Below are 21,575 nucleotides of genomic sequence, written 5' to 3'. Positions count from 1 at the left end.
GGGGCCGCTAAAGCTAAAAAAGAAAAACCTTTAAACATCTATTTCTACAGAACTAATTAAATGGATGATCACCAAACTTTTTCTGTAGCATTCTTAGGTAGTCTTTTATCAAGGTTGCTTAAATTATTTTGATTGGCCCCTTTAGGGTTCTCTAGGGACTAAAAATAGAAAAACCCCTTAAAACATCTTCTCCTACAGAACTAATTGATGATGATCACCAAACTTTGTCTGTAGCATTCTTGGGGTAGTCTTTTATCAAGTTTGCTCATATTAATTTTGATTGGCCCTTTTAGGGGCCGCTAAAGCTAAAAAATAGAAATACAGTTAGAATGTCTATTTCTAGAGAACTAATTGATGGATGATCACCAAACTTTGTCTGTAGCATTCTTAGGTAGTCTTTTATCAATTTTGCTTATATTATTTTGATTGGCCCCTTTTAGGGGTCTCTAGGGCTAAAAATAGAAAAACCTTTAAACATCTTCTCCTACAGAACTAATTGATGGATGATCACCAAACTTAGTTGGTACCATTATTGGGTAGTGTTTTATCAAGTTTGCTCATATAATTTTTGATTGGCCCCTTTTAGGGGCCACAAAAGCTAAAAATAGAAATACCTTTAAATGTCTATTTTTAGAGAACTTATTGATGGAGGATCACCAAACATTGTCTGTAGCATTCTTGGGTAGTCTTTTATCAATTTTGCTAACATTATTTTGATTGGCCCCTTTTAGGGGCCGCAAAAGCTAAAAAAAGAAATACCTTTAAATGTCTATTTCTACAGAACTAATTGATGGAAGAACACCAAACTTTGTTTGTAGCATTCTTGGGTAGTCTTTTATCAAGTTTGCTCATATTAATTTGATAAGCCCCTTTTAGGGGCCGCTTAAGCTAAAAATAGAAATACCTTTAAATGTCTATTTCTACAGAACTAATGAAGGATGATCACCAAACTTTGTCTGAAGCATTGTTGGGTAGTTTTTTAGCTCACCTGTCACACAGTGACAGGGTGAGCTTTTGTGATCGCTTTTCGTCCGGCGTCCGGCCGTCCGTAAACTTTTACTTTAAATGACATCTCCTCATAAACCATTAAGCCAATTTCATCCAAACTTCATAGGAATGTTCCTTTGGTGGTCTCCTTTAAAAATTGTTCAAAGAATTTAATCCCATGCAGAACTCCCATGGCAACCGAAAGAAAAAACTTTAAATATCTTCTTTTAAAAAACCCAAAGAGCTAGAGCTTAGATATTTGGCATGAAACATCTTCTAGTGAGTGTCTACCAAGTTTGTTCAAATAAAAGCCCTGGGGTCAAAATTGGCCCCGTCCCAGGGCAGGGGTTTTTTTTAGGAAAAGGGGAAGACGCTGGACGCTGGTAGGGAGGGGAAAAAATATACGAAAAAAGTGAATTTGGGGAAACTTTATTATGACGTTATTTATACTATATACTTAACTACATAGTAGAGAGTTACAACTATATCTTTTTCCCCTTAAAAACTTTATCATTATGCAAAATATTCTTTGCAGTATAACATATTTTCTTAATATGTATGGTGGTGAATGGTTTTTATACTTCTATTTTTATATGAAAATTTAATACAGTAAATAACGGTATAATAGTGTATCTGTGACACACTTTAGCTCCATACTAGTCATTTTCATAATAAGAAGTACAAAATATATTACTTTACTAAAAATAACAAGAAAATGACAATATTTTGATAGCAACTGATTTCCAGAAATAGTACCGTTCAGTACGGGATAATAGCCAAGAAAAAAAAAAATGGCTGCCTCCATGTTGAGACAGTACTTGAAGTTTTCCTTCCAATGTTTTTGGTTATTTTGAACTACAATTTGGTGGTTTATCCTGCATAAAATGAAGAAAAATAAATATTTTTAAACCATGTAAATATTAAATCTGATCCAGTTTAAAGGAAAAATAGAATTTTTTTGGGGGAAAAAAAACTTGGCTATTTACCGAGGGAAGACGCCGACTTATCGGTGTCAATTTGTTAGTAAAAAAAAACCCCTGCAGGGGTTCCATTGATTTTCCCTATATGCTTTATGAGTAAAAAACTTTAAAAATCTTCTTTTAAGAGCCCAAAGAGCTAGAGCTAAGATTTTTTAACATGAAACATCTTCTTGTGGGTGTCTACCAAAAGTTTGTGTTCAAATAAAAGCCCTTAGTTAAAAATTGGCCCTGCAGGGGTGGGGGGGGGGGGGTGCATTGGTCATTGTTTTTTCATTATATGTGTGTAGTAAAAACTTAACATCATGAAACATCTTCTAATGGGTGTCTTCCAAGTTTGTTCAAATAAAAGCCCTGGGGTTTAAACTGGCCCCGCTCCGGGGGCCTATATACAGGTGAGCGACCTCAGGACCATTATGGCCCTCTTGTTATCAAGTTTGCTCATATTATTTTGATTAGCCCCTTTTAGGGGCTGCTAAAATTAAAAATAGAAATACGTTAAAACATCTTCTCCTACAGAACTAATTAATGGATGATCACCAAACTTTGTCTGTAGCATTTTTGGGTAGTCTTTTATCAAGTTTGCTCATATTAATTTGATTGGCCCCTTTTAGGGGCTGCTAAAGCTAAAAATAGAAAAACCTTTAAACATCTTCTACTTCAGAACCAATTGATGGATGACCACCAAACTTTGTCTGTAGCATTTTTGGGTAGTCTTTTATCAAGTTTGCTTATATTTATTTGATTAGCCCCTTTTAGGGGCCACTACTGCTAAAATAGAAAAAACCTTCGAACATCATTTCCTACTGAAATAATTGAGTGTAGATGATCACCAAACTTTGTAGCATTCTTAGGTAGTCTTTTATCAAGTTTGCTCATATTAATTTGATTGACTCCATTTAAGATAAAGCTTAAATACACCAGGTCATGGCATTTCTTCAAATTATTGTTTAAACATATTCTATGCTCAAATTTAATATTAGAACATATTGACATTCCAACACTGAAAAGCAGTTGTTTCTGGTGAGTGACTCAGGGCCATCATGGCCCTCTTGTATTGATGTTTGTTTGATTGGCATGATGTTGTAGTGTTGTATTTTCATATCAGGACATGATGAATACACCAAATTAGATATACATGTATAATAATTGTTTTCCTTTAAATGTTTGTGAATTATTTATGGTATCAACAAAATGTAAGTTTTTCATTTTGGAAATTTACAGTTATTGAAAATTTATAATGAAAATTATGTTTATTTTTCTCTCAATATTGCAATTTATTCATAGGAGTGAAATGAAAAAAAAAGGGATGTGTGAAAATATGTAGATTCTGTTGACAAAACTACTTCTAGAAGAATGTATGTTGTTGTATTTGATTGGATATTAATCAAGCTTTTCTATCTTTGCTCTGGTATATTATATATCTGTAGATTATGTGTGGTAATATATGTATATAAATATTGTAAATGTTACTATAAATAGATGCTAAGAGAGAGGGAGAGACTTAAGAATCCTGCAGGGACGGTATGTGACACCATGCATGCTTCAATATACAATCATTGTTTAATAGATGTGGATTCATTATTATGCTTTATTTATTAACAGACATAATTTAATGTGGAGAATCATGTGATCTGAAATGGAAATTCACAGAAATAAATGTAGCTTCAGATCAAAGCTTACAGATTATATAATTTAGGTTTAATTTGACACCTCTACAGTTTATAATGCAATATTCACAGCATTATTTTCTGCTTCAGCAGTTATATTTTCTATCTCTTCTCCGTATGTAGATATTACTTATTGTATGTTTTCAGTAATATATAGTTCTGGCCGTCCAGAATTTGATGTTCTTTAGTTGTTGTTTTAAAACAACTCATTTTCGACTGCTTGATAAATGAAAATGTCTCTCTGGGCTGCTTTCATGCAGGCAGATCTCAAATCTTAACTGGTTGTTTTAAAATGTATGTAGAGCAATGTAAAGATAATGCAGCATCAAAGTAAACTGTTTAGTGTAAAATAATGCTGGATAGACTGAGCTAAATATAAATATTTACAACATGAATATGATAGGTTTGTATGTTTTTTTTTTCTACAAAAAGTATTTAGTTGTCTGGAATCAGCTGTTTCTGTTTAACTAATCATTTTAGATTACATGATTCTCAACAATTGTTACATTGTGTGGAAATATATTGATATTCCCATTTTATTCCTCGATTTTGCTTTCAGATTTTCTTTGCAGCTTCATTTCAAATAGACAATAATGAATCCATTGTTAATATATTACAGTTATAAACTATAGTTATATCCCTTTGTTGTGTTTGTGAGTGAACTATATAAATATCAATGTGACCCATTTAATATATCAACAATAACATGTGAAATATGACAATATATATATGTCTGTGAAATATACACTAGTATCCCATTACTATGATCATAAAATTATTGTCCATAATGATAAATTAATAAAATTAGATATACATTTAGAAATATTGACATGTGTGTATTAACTGCATGTTTTACAATATAAACATGAAGACAGGTGCTAATTTTAACACTGAGTTTACAATGCCAAGTGTCTCATTGATATACTACATTTATTTCATATGTCATAGTTATTAACTTGAATAATAATACATGGGTAAAGGTTTTCAGGTATTTTCCTAAATTTCAAGGTTTTCATACATAAAGCTTATGAACTTATGAAAATGTATGAAAGTAATGCTCCTTTTAAGGCTATAAGGTTTTTTTTGTTGTTTTTTTTAGCAGTTATTTTCTTTACATATAAACAGATTTTATGCATAGTATAATGGTGTTATGTTTATTGTTTATCCAAGAATGTCTATAGAAACCAATCTTCTATCATTACATGTCTTAGATACATTAATTTATTCTCATTCAAAACATAATGTTACAATTTTTTGATGGGTAGATACTAATATAGTATTGGTAGAGTATATTTTTCTTTGTATGGTTCTGCAAACTTGCTATGTTCAGATGGAAGAATATAACTTTGACTCTTTAGTGTTAAATAAATACTTTAGGCAGAAATAATTGCATTTAGTAACTGTCAACAGACAAGAACAAATATATTTCTGAAACATTAGTAAACTTAAAGGACTGTATTATTGAAATAGTGTGAAACAGTTTCTGGCCTGTAACCCAAACAGACCTATTTTATTATGTTTCACTTGGTACATACCGGTACATGCATATATCAATGTTAAGCTATAAAAAGTAGAAACTTATTGATAATTGGTAGTATATTAAATGTTTTCTGATTTTTCCAGCATTTTGCTTATCTTTGGTTGGATTAGAAAATCAGAATTTCACCTATCTTTGCTTTGTTATACACTTCACTGCTTTGTTGAACAATAGGAGCATTTCTTATTATAGTTTTACATTTTATACAGACAAGTACAGGGTTAAATGTTACAATGTGTTTCTCTCGGGGAGAGTACAGCCTTAAATGATATATTTCTTGTGGGGAGAGTACAGCCTTAAATGATATATTTCTTGTGGGGAGAGTACAGCCTTAAATGATATATTTCTTGTGGGGAGAGTACAGCCTTAAATGATATATTTCTTGTGGGGAGAGTACAGCCTAGTGGGGAAGAGTTCATAGTAAGGCTATATCGCATGGGACAAGTAACAATATATTTCTTGTGGGGAGAGTAAACGAGCATGTGATTTCAACAAATTTTCTACTGAAATAAATGTTTTTGTTTGTTCTTTAAAAAAAGTGTATTTTACAGAAAACATGTAAATATCATATCATGTTATAAATGTTAACATGCATTTGTAATTATGCAATGTTTATATAAACATACAAATAGTAAAACTTATTATTGGTCTTTGTTCCAATCTACTAGGCTAGTTTAATAACTTACATTTCTTTTTCAGGGTGATAATTATTTTATTTAAATCAGTCACTGTGTATTGAACATATTGAGTTATATATGATCTGTAATTAAGAGTTTATATGTAATTCCAGCCTACAAAGAAGAATGTAAGATTTGCTGATTTAACATATGATGAACCTGAGCCTAGTGGATACAGTGACAGTAAATTGTTCCACAAGAGAAATGATGGTAAGTTATAACAACAATAAAGTATGTTCAAACTGTTTTAAAATATAAAAAAATGCAACTCGTGTCACAATCTTACAAAGTCCATCTAGTAAATTTATTTTGTTTGTGTGCTACTGACTGTTAATTAATGTGCCATAATCTTTTCTGAAAGTTCACTTGATAAAAGTTGGACACAGTGAAATTAACACCAATATTTGCAAAAATGGACAAAGTAGATTTAAAGATTAAATTTTTGATAAGTTATTAACTACAGTTTTAAATATTAAATTAGTTGTTAGAGAAAAAGTATCAAAGTAATTTAAAAAAAATAATCAGTCTTTTGTCACAACGAAGTAAAAGCCAAAATTTAATATAATGTTTGACATTAGCAGTTTCTATGTTTAGATTCAGTTCATCACAAGCCACCTCGCCCAGTATCTGCTGTTACAACAAAGAATTTATCACCTAAGATAGACAGTAAACCTCCTCGTGCCACAAGTGCCACAAATGTACGTACAAGCACGATTCCGCGAGCTAAAACACAAGTTGTGAGACCCCAGGCTGCTGCACATATCATTACACAAAGTACACAGCTTCTAGATAATCCAAACGAGAAAGTCACAGTTGTCAATAGTAACTTTATGGAGAAAGTTCCAGCAATGGCAAGAGCCAATCAGACTGCTTTAACTGTAGCCCCAGCATCGGTGTATGCTGTAAATTCTGTCAGTTATACCCAGCCACAACAAAAAGGAAACTACGCTGTATCAAGTATAGTAATGCCCAAGAATGAAAGTGCTCCTTTCATTTATCCCGGCTATAATAAAACTGGTCCTGTCCCAGCAGGCAGTGTGAATGGTCCATCACAAGGTGGGAATAATTCTAAATATGAAGGTGCTGTATATGATGAGAATGGTGTACGAATAGATAGAACACCAACTGATGAAGAAATTAACTTTCTTTGGGATAAATTACGCACTTGTTTAAGTAGAAACTCCCAGGCCACACCTGACGCCCCTCAGGCAGAGAGTCAAAGTGCCAGTGCACGCCAGGCCGCTCCAGTTGCCCATACATATATTGATGGAAATGCATTAGGTCAGTTTAACAGTTTAAACAGAGTTGCCCAGCAACCAGGATACAATAACAACAATAACCCTGCAATACGCAGACAAAATTCACTTGATAATACACCTAATACATACACAAGACGTTACGGTCTACTGCAACAAAGAAAACAACAACCTAACCCAAACAGTCTGAAGTCACGACAACAACAACAACAACAGCAGCAAGGATATACAGTTTATCAGGCTCCTATTCAGAGTAACTCAGAACCCCAGCCAACAGGGCCTCTTATAAATGGTGCTGATGGTAAGTTATCTATTTGTCATACATTTACATCTGTTTTGGTTATTATGCCCCCATTTTGAAAAAAAGGGGGTATATTGCTTTGCACTTGTCGGTCCGTCGGTCCGTAGACCAAATGGTTTCCGAGTGATAACTAAAGAACCCTTAGGCCTAGGAACTTCAAACTTGGTATGGTGATTGGTCATGACCAGTAGATGACCCTATTGATTTTGGGTCAAGGGGTCAAAGGTCAAGGTCACATTGACCTTGAAAGCAAAAACGGTTTCCGATTCAATAACTAAAGAACCCTTAAGGCCTAGGAACTTCAAACTTGGTATGGTGATTGGTCATGACCAGTAGATGACCCTATTGATTTTGGGGTCAAGGGTCAAAGGTCAAGGTCCATTGACCTTGAAAGCAAAACGGTTTCCGATCAATAACTAAAGAACCTTAAGGCCTAGGAACTTCAAACTTGGTATGGTGATTAAGTCATGACCAGTAGATGACCCCCTATTGATTTTTGGGGTCAAGGGGTCAATGGGTCAAGGTCACATTGACCTTAAAAGCAAAAGCGGTTTCCGATCAATAACTAAAGAACCTTAAGGCCTAGGAACTTCAAACTTGGTATGGTGATTAGTCATGACCAGTAGATGACCCCTATTGATTTTGGGGTCAAGGGGTCAATGGTCAAGGTCACATTGACCTTAAAAGCAAAAAGCGGTTTCCGATCAATAACTAAAGAACCTTAAGGCCTAGGAACTTCAAACTTGGTATGGTGATTGGTCATGATCAGTAGATGACCCCTAATGATTTTGGGGTCAAGGGGTCAAAGGTCAAGGTCACATTGACCTTGTAAGCAAAAACGGTTTCCGATCAATAACTAAAGAACCTTAAGGCCTAGGAACTTCAAACTTGGTATGGTGATTGGTCATGATCAGTAGATGACCCCTATTGATTTTGGGGTCAAGGGGTCAAAGGTCAAGGTCACATTGACCTTGTAGGTAAAAAACGGTTTTCCGATCAATACTTAAAGAACCTAAAGGCTTAGGAACATCAAACTTGGTATGGTGATTGGTCATGATCAGTAGATGACCCTATTGATTTTGGGGTCAAGGGTCAAAGGTCAAGGTCACATTGACCTTGTAGGTAAAAACGGTTTCCGATCAATAACTAAAGAACCTTAAGGCCTAGGAACTTCAAACTTGGTATGGTGATTGGTCATGATCAGTAGATGACCCCGTATAGATTTTGGGGTCAAGGGGTCAAAGGTCAAGGTCACATTGACCTTTTAAATTAAAAACGGTTTCCTGATCAATAACAAAAGAACCTTAGGCCTAGGAACTTCAAACTTGGTATGGTGATTGGTCATGATCAGTAGATGACCCCTATTGATTTTGGGGTCAAGGGTCAAAGGTCAAGGTCACATTGACCTTGTAGGTAAAAACGGTTTCCGATCAATAACTAAAGAACCTTAAGGCCTAGGAACTTCAAACTTGGTATGGTGATTGGTCATGATCAGTAGATGACCCGTATAGATTTTGGGGTCAAGGGGTCAAAGGTCAAGGTCACATTGACCTTTTAAATTAAAAAACGGTTTCTGATCAATAACAAAAGAACCTTAGGCCTAGGAACTTCAAAAACTTGGTATGGTGATTGGTTATGACCAAATCAGATGACCCCTATTGATTTTGGCGTTAAGGGGTCAAAGGTCAAGGTCACATTGACCTTGTAGGTAAAAACGGTTTCCGATCAATAATGAAAGAACCCTTAGGCCTAGGGACTTCAAACTTGAGATGGTGATTGGTCATGATCAGTAGATGACCCTTTTGATTTTGGGGTCTAGGGGTCAAAGGTCAAGGTCACATTGACCTCTTAGGTAAAAACGGTTTCCGATCAATAACTAAAGAACCCTTAGGCCTAGGAACTTCAAACTTGGTATGGTGATTGGTCATGACCAGCAGATGACCCCTATTGATTTTTGGGTTAAGGGGTTAAAGGGCAAGGTCACATTGACCTTGTAGGTAAAAATGCTTTCCGATCAATAACTTAAGAAACCCTTATGCCTAGGAACTTCAAACTTGGTATGGTGATTGGTCATGACCAGCAGATGACCTATTGATTTTGGGGTCAAGGGGTCAAAGGTCAAGGTCACATTGACCTTGTAGGTAAAAACGGTTTCCGATCAATTAACTAAAAATGCTTAGGCCTAGGACTTCAAACTTTGTGTGATGATTGGTCATGACCAGCAGATGACCCCTATTGAGTTTTAGGTGAAGGGGTCAAAGGTCAAGGTCACATTGACCTTTTAAGTAAAAACGGTTTCTGATCAATAACTCAAGAACGCTTAGGCCTAGGAACTTCAAACTTGGTATGGTGATTTGTCATGACTAGCGTTTTACTCCTAATGATTTTGGGATCAAGGGGTCAAAGGTCAAGGTCACAATGACCTTGTAAGTAAAAATGGTTTCTGATCAATAACTAAAGAACGCTTCGGCCTAGAAACTTCAAAACTTGGCATGGTGATTGGTCATGACCAGCAGATGACCCCTATTGATTTTGGGGTCAAAGGTCAAGGTCACATTGACCTTGTATGTTAAAACGGTTTCCGATCAAATAATAAGAGAACCCTTAGGCCTAAGAACTTCAAACTTGGCATGGTGATTGGTCATGACCAGCAGATGACCCCTATTGATTTTGGGGTCAAGGGGTTAAAGGTCAAGGTCACATTGACCTTGTAGGTAAAAACGGTTTCTGATCAATTTACTAAAAACGCCTAGGCCTAGGAACTTCAAACTTTGTATGATCATTGGTCGTGACCAGCAGATGACCCCTATTGAGTTTTGGGTCAAGGGGTCAAAGGTCAAGGTCATGACCAGTAGATACTTTATAACCCTTATTAATTGTTTGATCACTGGGTCAGAAGTCATGCATAATAACCTTATCACATGACTAATTGGCTGCTGATAGGGGGCATACATGTTTTACAAACATTTCTTGTTACATTAACGTTCTTCTCTTGGTTTTAAGTCTTATTACATTAACCTTCTTTTTTTCTCTCATCAGTATATTTAACAACATTTTATGGCATGAATTTGCTCAACTGTTCAGAAATCTCATGGAAGCTTGAAAATGTATAGAGCTTCTTTTCTCCAGTGTGTTGGTTTTTGTACTGTAAACTGTAACTGTAGCTGGTTTTAATGATAATTACATTTAATGACATAAGAAAAACATTCCAGGGTTATAGAATATTCTTCTAACTTTTTTAAGAAAGAGACATTGAAACAAAAACAGGTGATGACATCAAACTTTAATATCTGTAAATTATATTTTATGTACCTTATGTAAATGTATAGATTATAAGTAAATGTTGTTTAAACTAAACTATGATATATTATTTTCAGTATCAGAGAGTATGGCAGGATTTCTGGCAGCGGAACAGTTAGCGGAACAGTCGGTATCTGAGAGTAGAATACACGAGGCCATGGAGGAGGCTCAAGCTAGACAACTTGCCTATAACTCCGCTAGACCTCAACCTAAAGGTAATTCTTTTTCACATACATGTATATCAACTTAATATTCTTGTAGTAAAACACATAGGCTTTAAATGTTGAATGTTACAATTAAACATGAAGAGCCTTATAGTGTTCTCCTTTCTAATTGTCTTTATATAAATTTACTCACTACTATTGGTAGGTTTGTAAATTATTTGCTTGTATCATCATGTCCACAATACTAGTAAGAAAACTTGTATAGAATACATGTATTAGTTTATGATTCATTTGTATTAATTTAAATTTTCAGAAGGTTGCTACTTTAATACACATATCTTGAACATGTTTGATTTATTTATTTGCTCAACTATTTGAAGAGTAGGGAGAGCTATTGTACTCGCCCAAGCATTGGTGCCACTCTTTTTTAATGATTTTGCATGCAAGTTGGTATCTCAAAAACTACTGAAGGGAATAGGTTGAAACTTGTTAAATTAAGAATGGTAAAATGATTCTAGGTATTTACATGTCCATGTAGGTATGTGACATACAGGTATATAACATTATATATTGTTTATTATAGTGAGGTCTGCATTGTCAGTAGAAGAACAGAGGTTGATGGAATCACTGGACAGACTAAATGATAAACTGAAAAGTAAGTTACTGTCATCATTATAATTTAGTTCAACATCAGAAAATCTTATGTTCAAAAGTGTATCAAATAATAAAATACATATATATATATTGTAGCTGGATAGATAGATGAATAATATTAATAATAAAATTAAAAGTAGTTTTTAACGCATTACATAATTTGAATTGTCCTGATACATTTTCCATTTAGTGAAATTCTTAACTCTGACCCTGCTAGAATTGAAGGTGATCAGCCTTTGTCACCAGTATAGAGCCATACTAGCCTGAATACTTGTGCAGTCTTATCAGGCTCTACTTCAAATTTTCAATTTGACATCCCAAAAATTGATGCTGGTCAGTCCAAAAAGTAGAAACTGGACAAGTTCATTTAAGAAATTAAGCAGTTTAAGGGTTAATATATTATTATGCTGTGTTCATACATGTGGAACTTGAAATTTAAATATTTCAGCTGCAGATGGTATTGTGCCAAATACTACCCCACCCAGTCAACCTGTACAACAACAACCACCAGCAGCAGCCAAGACAACAGTTATCTGTACATGTAAGTTAACTCACAGTGTTTCTGTTTTACAACAACAAGAGATTGTCACATGTCAATTATAGTCTCACATACCTGTCTGCAATATTTTATGATCGTTAGTTGATCTTCATGAATAAAAAAAAAAATTGCATGAAATTCTTACTGGAAAAAAAGCTTTGAAGCCTTTCATCTGTTTAATTTTGATGCCCTCACTCTTGGGGGAGGGGGAGCATTTAGATTTACCCTTGTTTGTCTGTTCCAAAATGTTATGTCACATGTAGCTCTAAAAGTGCTTGAGCTGGAGTCAAGAAACTTTACAGGAATGTTGATTGTCAGAGTAATTGCCCTTGATTTGTGTTGTGCATAGCTTAAAAAATATTTGACCTAGACAGATGAAACTTTACAGGAATGTTGGTCAGCATGTGCAGTTGTGCATCTGGGGTTTTGCTTGTAAATTGTGAAAATTGGTTAATTTCAACTATTACAGATTATAGAATTTGTTTGGGCAAACTAATGCTTAAATCATCAGCTGGGCTTAAGACAGGTCTGTAATATCAATCTTTTAAATCATTCATAGTGTATTTGCTTTTAAAGTATATGACTGTAATAAGAGGTCATGAATGAGTGGGGGCATCTGTGTCCAAAGCACACATTTCTTTGAGTTACATTTAAGTTTTACATTAGAAACTCTAAATTTATATGTTTTTCACAAATTAATACCTTGTCTAATGCTGCTTAAATATAAACAGATTTTCATTGACAATTTCAACTTCAAGGACTAATTGTTTCTAAAATCTTTAATAAAACTTATTTCTTGACATAATGAGAGTTTTACAAAATCACATTCGGATTAGTTTGGCTGAACTTAAACTACTGATGTATGAAGTTAAACTTGAGGCAAAACTGAATGATTATTTTATTTTGAAAGCTTTTTAGATAATAAATAGTTGAAATAGTCTAGCACTCAAATGATGTGCACATATCCAAATGATGTGCACATAGCACTCAAATGATGTGCACATATCCAAATGATGTGCACATAGCACTCAAATGATGTGCACATTTGAGGAAACATTATCAAACTGTAGGAAACGTCAAATATAACAAAGGTTGTATATACTTGCATACTTTATTTTAAGATGGTCATAATGAATGTATTACTTTTTAAAATTTCTAAAAATGAAAGTTTTCTTAAATAAGATAGTATTTTCTCTAAGTAAAAGAAAGTGTTTCAAAATAAATAGAAAGAAACACTTGTAAGAAATGCTGTAAGTTAAAGGAACATATATGCTAACTCATTCTAGAGATCCTCATTTCTTACTGAAGACGGAAAGGTAAATCTCTCATCTGTTATACCTTAACTTTTATTTTTTTTTGTTCATTTCCGTAAAGTTTATGTTAACTAAACATCTATGTTCCTTTACAATATCTAACAATGTTTCTATATGTCCTAACTTTACACACACCTGTCTGTTCAGTACACCAAAACTTAACACATAACTCGTTACTGCCACCTCGAATAATGCACCTGTCTCTAAAGCTACCTCAAGTTCTTGCTAAATAAATGTGCAATTATCTTCTCTCAACTCTTTAAATCAAATTTGTTAAAGATTTATTCTTGTATATGTTAGGCTACATTGTTATCTTCATTAAAGTTCAATTTCTGTCCAGATTTTGGAATTATCTTACCTTTTCACTGCTTATCTATCTTAAATATTAATTGGTTTTGACAGAAAATTCAATATCATTAATAAATTGAAATATTTAGTGAACAAATAAACTTTTGGATATAAAAGTCTTAATGTGGATTGTCATACAATACAGTTACATTATTTTCCTCATGTTTGAAAAAGAAAAAGAAGAACTATACTAATTTTTAGCTCGACTTTTCTATGAAAAGGGGAGCTATCCTACTCGCCCCGGCGTCGGCGTCGGCGTTAGCGTTGGCGTCACACCTTGGTTAAGTTTTTCGTACCACCCCACTTTATTTCAGAAGTATTACAAGTATGGCTTTGAAACTTACCATACTTGTTCACCATCATAACCTCCATCTACAGACAAGAGTACATAACTCTGTCAAGGTTTTTGACAGAATTATGGCCCTTTTTTGACTTAGAAAGTGTATTGAGCTTGGTTAAGTTTTTTGTACCACCTCACTTTATTTCAAAACCATTGGAGGTATTGCTTTGAAACTGACCATACTTGTTTACCATCACGACCTTCATCAACAGACAAGAGGACATAACTCTGTCAAGGTTTTTGACAGAATTATGCCCCTTTTTGACTTAGAAAATACATTGAATATGGGTAAAATCCACTTATTGCCTTAACCCTTTGAGATATTGCTTTGAAACTTTTAATGCTATTTCACATCATTACCCCCATCTGTACGCAAGAGAAGGTAACTCTGTCAAGGATTTGTTTTAAAAATTAAGGCCTTTTATCGACTTAGAATCTTGGTTAAGTTTTTTGTACCACCTCACTTTATTTCAAAACCATTGGAGGTATTGCTTTGAAACTGACCATACTTGTTTACCATCACGACCTTCATCAACAGACAAGAGGACATAACTCTGTCAAGGTTTTTGACAGAATTATGCCCCTTTTGACTTAGAAAATACATTGAATATGGGTAAAATCCACTTATTGCCTTAACCCTTTGAGATATTGCTTTGAAACTTTTAATGCTATTTCACATCATTACCCCCATCTGTACGCAAGAGAAGGTAACTCTGTCAAGGATTTGTTTTAAAAATTAAGGCCTTTTATCGACTTAGAATCTTGGTTAAGTTTTTAGTACCAGTCCACTTTTTGACTGAACTGTTTGAGATATTAATTTGAAAGTTGGAATACTTGTTTACAATCATGATTCCCAAACATGTCCAGGAGAAGGTAATTCTGTCAAAGATTTTATTTGAATTATGGCCCTTAACTGTCAATGTTTTGTATTATAGGCAAGCACTAAAAAAGTCGAGCGCGCTGTCTTACGGACAGCTCTTGTTAATAAGTGTCTTAATTCACATTTTCTTTTATTCAAAATTGATGCTAACAGGAAGATATTGAATGTGAGGAAATTATACAACAAGAAAATAAACCTTCACAAGATTGTGTAAGATGTCTGATATTTGTTGTTAATATAAAGCTAGTAGATGTTGTCTTTTGGGGCAGGTCTAGGATATGTCTGGGTGGTATTTGAAGGCATGTTTACGCCTATTAAATGTCAGTGGTAAAGTTATGAAATGTCAGGGGCAGACTTATAATGTCTAGGACAAGCCTATGACATGTCTAGGGCAGACCTATAATATTTCAGGTCAGATCTATAATATGTTATTGCAGACTTAGAGCATATGGAGCACCGCCCAGTTAGCTCACACTGTACCACTGCTCTGGCATGTACAGAAGAACTAGCAGTTCTTTGTAAAAGCATCTAGTACTGGTAAACTGGTTGACAGCTTGCCCAGGAACAGTGTGGTGGCTAAACTGTGCTCTGGTAAATTCAAAATGGCTTAGTGCCGTGATTCAGAGGGTAAGCTCCAAAAACCACCACTAGAGCATATCCAAAATACTAGGACAGATCCAGATTCTTTAGATAATGTAGGAACTTTTTTTATATCAAGTAGAGATGGCATTGTCTGGTTGATAATTTATTTCATTAATAACTCCTTGTTTTGATATTGGTGAGAAGGTTCATCAAAGGGACATAATACATGTAACATAATATTGCCTGTAACTGTCTTCTTTATTCTAGTTACTTTTAACTCCTCTGGATCTGTCTTGGACTGCTTTCTATATTTTATGTGTTACACATGCTGTTTATATTTGCTCATTGTTTGGTCTCTGCTTTTCTATATGTGTATACTTTGTAGATTATGTAGACTAAGACATGTATTTGTATAAACTATTGTGCAGCTTTAACATTTATTGTTTATTTGTAATTTTTTTTTTGGTGAAAATGTCTGAACAATAAGTAAACTTTATTTATACAGTGGTTAAAATTTTCTACTCCTTAAATGTTTATATTTTCTCTAAAACTAGTAAAAAGGGTAATGTTTTTTTCTCCCCCTATTCCTAGGTCCTACAGGTTAATTTTTTACCCTCCCTGTAACTGTTATATAACCAAATGTCCTGTCATTTCTCAGTATGTAACCATTGTGTAAGTATAACACATTGTTATTTTGTTAGTAATATTGCATGTTTTACAGATTTAATGTTAACATTGTTTGAATGTTATCAACTCTAACCAGCTGTTTTAGAAACTTAGTTATTGAAATAAGATGTTGCATGTTTTCAGAGATATTGAGTGGCAAAATCTCATCTTTAACAAGGGTAAAATAATTTGATATCTTGACATTTCCTGCACAATATTCTTTTGCTTTCAACAAAAACTTTCTGTGCATTCCTATAGCAATTCTGCTTTGTTGCCCTAGGAAATATATTTCCTTGTAATTGAAGACTTGAACATAAATTGCTATCACGTTAAAGACATTTCTGTATGACTTTGTGTTAAGCCAAAAAATATTGTACTGTTCTACTTTTAGTTTAAAGAAGCACTTCTCCAGATTTGTGTTAAGTTTTTATTAAAGAAGCATGCTTCCAGATTCATGCTAATTTTCATGAAAATTTTGAAAAATGCATTTTAAAGTGAAAAATTGTGAAGTAAACAAAGAAAGTAATTTAAACATAATGCAAACAGCACCTGCAATCCACGTAAACAACCAAAAACAGGTCAAAATAAGAAAAAATAGCCCTTAGTGCAGTACTCATGCAGTACAAATATGGTGAGTTGAATCTTGAATCTTTTTACTTTTCTTAAAAAATTAAGTACATTTTACTTAAGTTTGATCTTCTTGAACAAATTTGGCTCATCTGGAGACATTTTTTTACTTAAAAATTGTTTTAATGGTAAAGATGTTGTCAAAGTGATGTAACCTAGCATAATACACATTACAAAGTAATGACCTGTAACTTTTCAAAATATGCAAACACGTATTTTCTCAGTCCATTAATAATGAGGAGTAAATTATTCCATATTTTGCATAAAACATTAAACAATTTACTTGGATTGTGGTCATTTAAACTGTAGATATATTTTCCATAAGTTTAAAGTCTTTAAAATTGTATTAACTCTTCTGGAGGTGTGCTGCTTTAAGTGCAAAAAGGTTACATGATAGTTGGGGTTTAAATATAATTAACATGTACAATATTCTGAAGATGGTGTATATTTGTAAGTGCAATATCCATTAGTTCATATAAGTCTTGAAAGTGGCAATGGTATCGGGTATCATGCACCTGTGATGAGGGGTAAAGGGTAGTGTGTATAAAATATATGTTAATTATGGAGGATATTTGTACATATTATGAATGTCAAGAGAAGCATTTCAATGGGTTAGATACATGTTTTTTTTTTTAAAATAATTATAAAATAGGTTGTAATGTGTATTTCAGTTGCCAAGGGTAACATATATTACATGAGTTGGTAAGCCGTGAAATTGTGAATGATACTCAACCTTCAAACAAATAAACCAGATCAATTTACTAATGTCACACTGTATTCATTGTGAGCTATCATAGTTGATGTTTTTATTCCACATTATCACAATAATCAAAATCTTGTTATAACAGAGCCATGACTATATAACTGTCTTACCATTAATTACCGAGATTTTAAATATGTCTGGATAATGTTTGAAATAGTATCATATACGGTAGTTAAAGAAACACTGATGTTAGGGATTAGCCACAATGGTGTTATACATGTCCCTGTAGGTGTGAAATACCATTAAGGCTTGCTTTTAAGTACTTTCTTTTTCCTTCTCTGGAATAACCCTTTGTAACTCCTTGAAATAAAACTAAGTTTTGTTTGACATCCATCCATTTAATTATTTGCTTCAGCAACTTGTTCATATATGATTTAATAATACATGTACTTTTTTTGCCAGCATATAATCAGTTATGTAACTGTTGGAAGCCATTGTGTTTCATACAAATTAAAGGCAAACCCCAACAGCTATCCCTCTATGAAGTTTCCCTGTTCCTCTTTAAGTAACTTGTTTCACATCTTTCTCTGACAAGCTTATCTCTCCTTGTTTGAAGTGTGCAAATTTAGGGACAATCCTTAGTGTGTACTATATCTATCTATACTCTTGGACAATGTGAAGTGTGTATCTGTAGTCTGGGACAATGTGAAGTGTGTATTCTGTTGTGCAGGACAATGTGAAGTGTGTATATATATCTATACTCTGGGACAATTTGAAGTGTGCATTCTGTAGTCTGGGACAATATGAAGTGTGTATTCTGTAGTTTGGGACAATATGAAGTGTGTTCTGTAGTTGCGGACAATATGAAGTGTGTATCTGTAGTTCGGGACAATATGAAATTTGTATATGTAGTCCCGGACAATGTGAAGTGTGAAACTGTACTCTGGGACAATATGAAGTGTGTATTCTGTAGTCTGGGACAATGTAAAGTGTGTATTCTGTAGTCTGGGACAATGTAAAGTGTGTATTCTGTAGTCTGGGACAATGTAAAGTGTGTATTCTGTAGTCTGGGACAATGTAAAGTGTGTATTCTGTAGTCCGGGACAATGTAAAGTGTGTATTCTGTAGTCTGGGACAATATAAAGTGTGTATTCTGTAGTCCGGGACGATGTGAAGTTTGTATTCTCTAGTCCGGGACAATGTAAAGTGTGTATTCTGTAGTCCGGGACAACCTAAAGTGTGTATTCTGTAGTCCGGGAAGATATGAAGTGTATATTCTGTAGTCCGGGACAATATGAAGTGTGTATCTATACTCTTGGACAGCTGTCATATGATCATTGGATTAGATGTTTAGAGTAGTAGCATTGCAAAAATGTTTTAGAGAAAAAATTGTCTCTTATTTATACTAATTTTCACTCCCAAGATGTACATGGAACCACTCATGATATAATTCCTTCTATAAATAGTTTTAAAATATTGTTTAGGTATAAATGAAACACTACGGTAACTAAATGCACAGCATAAATGCAAAGTAAAGGTGTTTATCAAAATGTCTATAATTATAGTTTACATGAATGGAATACATGTGCTGTAACAGCTTATGAATAATATGTAAATGGACTTGAACATAATATTTTGCTGGTTTATATCATCAAATAATTTTCAAATTTCTTCTATATTTCTATAGACGTAATTTAACCTGTAAAATATTTAATATGCAAAATATTGAAAATAATAACTGCTAGTGTTTGAAGATGATTGATTAATCTGTCTTTAAATTATAGACATCACTCCTCTTTTATCTAATATGAATAATACATTATATTCTATATGCATATTATATTGAAATGGTACCATATATGATTGTCTCAAAGTATCAAGAATTTAACTACTTTTTTAGTGAAATTTTTATTTAATGTAAATTTGTTGAATATTGACCTGAATGTATCATGTATTTCAGGTGAGTGGGTTCAAAGGTCATGCACCAATTACACAGAGGAGGGTTATAGAGGCCGGGAACCACAGGGCCCGTTTGAGAATCACGTCTGCTCATCTGAAACGTAATATACACAGACACCAATAGACACGCATTAAATGTCACATATCTACTGTAACATAAATCAGAATGTCACATCTCTCTTATTACACAAGTCAGAATGTCACAAATTGATTCTGTGACATTGATATTCACCGGAATGTTAAAAATTTCAACAACTAGAATGTTGAATTCTGCAGACATTATTATCAAATGTATTACATTGTGTAAATAACCGTTACAGTTATAGATCTGGGTTTGCATGAATTCATACCAGTATAGTCTTTATAAATGTACTAAAGAAATATTAATGAACATTATTTGCTTTGATTGGAAAGGAAGGCCATACATTACTATTGTTTTCCATCAACTGTACCAGAGATGTTTCATTGTATATGTTCTTACAGTTTCGATTTTTCAGTAAGAACATTTCCATGTGATATAATGTCTCTACATATGTAAGATAGGGTCAAACGTTATAGTTTGATGACCTTGTTAACGCAGATTCTGCTAGCAGAAACACAATCTACTTGTGCGATCAGTGTTGACCAAGATCAGCCAGCACTACTGTGTCACCTTATCATGGCCTACATTGTTTGCTATTTAAGTAATAATACATTGTTAAAAATCTTCCCTAAAAATGATGACTGGTCTGATCCAGATTGAATCATGGACAAGTCCATTTAAGTTATTTAGGGTGGTAAGGGTTAACTTGATAAGAAATAAATCAAAACATTGTAACGTCTTTCATATAAGTTGTAACGTTTCTTTCAGTGTATGAAAAGGACTTTGTTACCTACATGTTGTTGTCACTGTAAATTTTACCTTTTATTTAACAAATTCAATTAGTTATAAGTCAAAGGGTCATTCTTTCCATGAACAGACCTATGTATACTGTACGTATCTAAATAAGGAACGAAATTACTGCATCACTTGCTGAATTACTGGTAATTAATATATCAATGTTTGTTACATGTAAACATGTAAGAGTGCAATCTTCTGTCACTTCTTGTAACCATGGTAACATTTACTTCTACCTCAACATTCTTGTTCTTACACCTATCTTGTCTAATTGTGTTAGGACAATATTCGTCTTCTTTCAAAGGAGTACATGTATATTCTTTTTGATAGGACCTTATTGTTGGAAAAGATGACTTGTATATCAAGATAGCAATTACGATTTTTTTCTTTATTGTGCAGTAAAGTTGTTTGTATTAGTGTTGATATCTATAACTAGCAAAAACTTCAATGTCTCATTATTAAAATGTTATAAGATGTTAATATAGTGTAACAGCAATTAATATTTTTTCTTTACTCTGTATTTACATGAATGGAATACTGTAAGTATTTCAAAAACTGCTTACCATAATTATATTATAGATCTTAGATAGGTAAATTTATTTTAATGTGTGTAATATGCTTGGATTATTATGACAATGGTCATATGTTGATTATAGAAGCTTGATGTAACTTTAAACTTAACTTAGAACATTGTAATGGTTGCAATGATGACCTTTTTGTCAGTCATTTTTCCAGGTATAAATTTACTATTTACAATTATTATTATTACATTCCGTCCCAACAAACTGTTGTGATAATGTTGGTTTACATGAAAGATTTCATTTGAGCTGCGTCACGACAAAACCAACATAGTGGGTTTGCAACCAGCATGGATCCAGACCAGCCTGCGAATTCGCGCAGTCTGATCAGGATCCATGCTGTTCGCTTACCAACTCTATTACAAGTAGAGAAACTGATAGCGAACAGCATGGATCCTGATCAGACTGCGCGGATGCGCAGGCTGGTCTGGATCCATGCTGGTCGCAAACGCATTATGTTGGTTTTGTCTTGGCGCGGCTCATTTTTGTTTGTTGTAATTTATGAGAGATCATGTTTATCATTTCTAATTTTATCATTGTATTAAAGTTATATTAGAATACATTCCGTCCAATATTCTATGTGTTCACAAAAAAATATATCTTAGATTTTTATTCAATATTTCACAAATATCCATATACAT

At 33.6% G+C, this 21,575-nt stretch overlaps 1 protein-coding gene across 1 annotated transcript in view; it reads left to right on the top strand.

Annotated features, from left to right (window-relative positions):
- Nucleotides 1-20,914, top strand: part of LOC132754973 (uncharacterized) — a 35,044-nt gene extending 14,130 nt beyond the window's left edge. Inside the window, exons 7-13 of the mRNA XM_060745737.1 lie at nt 3,447-3,488; nt 5,962-6,058; nt 6,443-7,405; nt 10,783-10,920; nt 11,453-11,524; nt 11,972-12,064; nt 19,481-20,914. Coding sequence (XP_060601720.1) covers nt 3,447-3,488; nt 5,962-6,058; nt 6,443-7,405; nt 10,783-10,920; nt 11,453-11,524; nt 11,972-12,064; nt 19,481-19,584 — 1,509 coding nt within the window. The 3' untranslated portion in view covers nt 19,585-20,914. The remainder of the gene's footprint in view (nt 1-3,446; nt 3,489-5,961; nt 6,059-6,442; nt 7,406-10,782; nt 10,921-11,452; nt 11,525-11,971; nt 12,065-19,480) is intronic.
- The last annotated feature ends 661 nt before the right edge of the window (nt 20,915-21,575 follow it).

The sequence above is a fragment of the Ruditapes philippinarum genome, unplaced genomic scaffold (genome assembly GCF_026571515.1).
Source record: "Ruditapes philippinarum isolate M1 unplaced genomic scaffold, ASM2657151v2 ctg495_1_1_1_1, whole genome shotgun sequence".
In the NCBI taxonomy this organism is placed as follows: Eukaryota; Metazoa; Mollusca; class Bivalvia; order Venerida; family Veneridae; genus Ruditapes; species Ruditapes philippinarum.
Note: the sequence above shows the minus strand (reverse complement) of the source record. Positions and strands in the feature narration are given on the sequence as shown.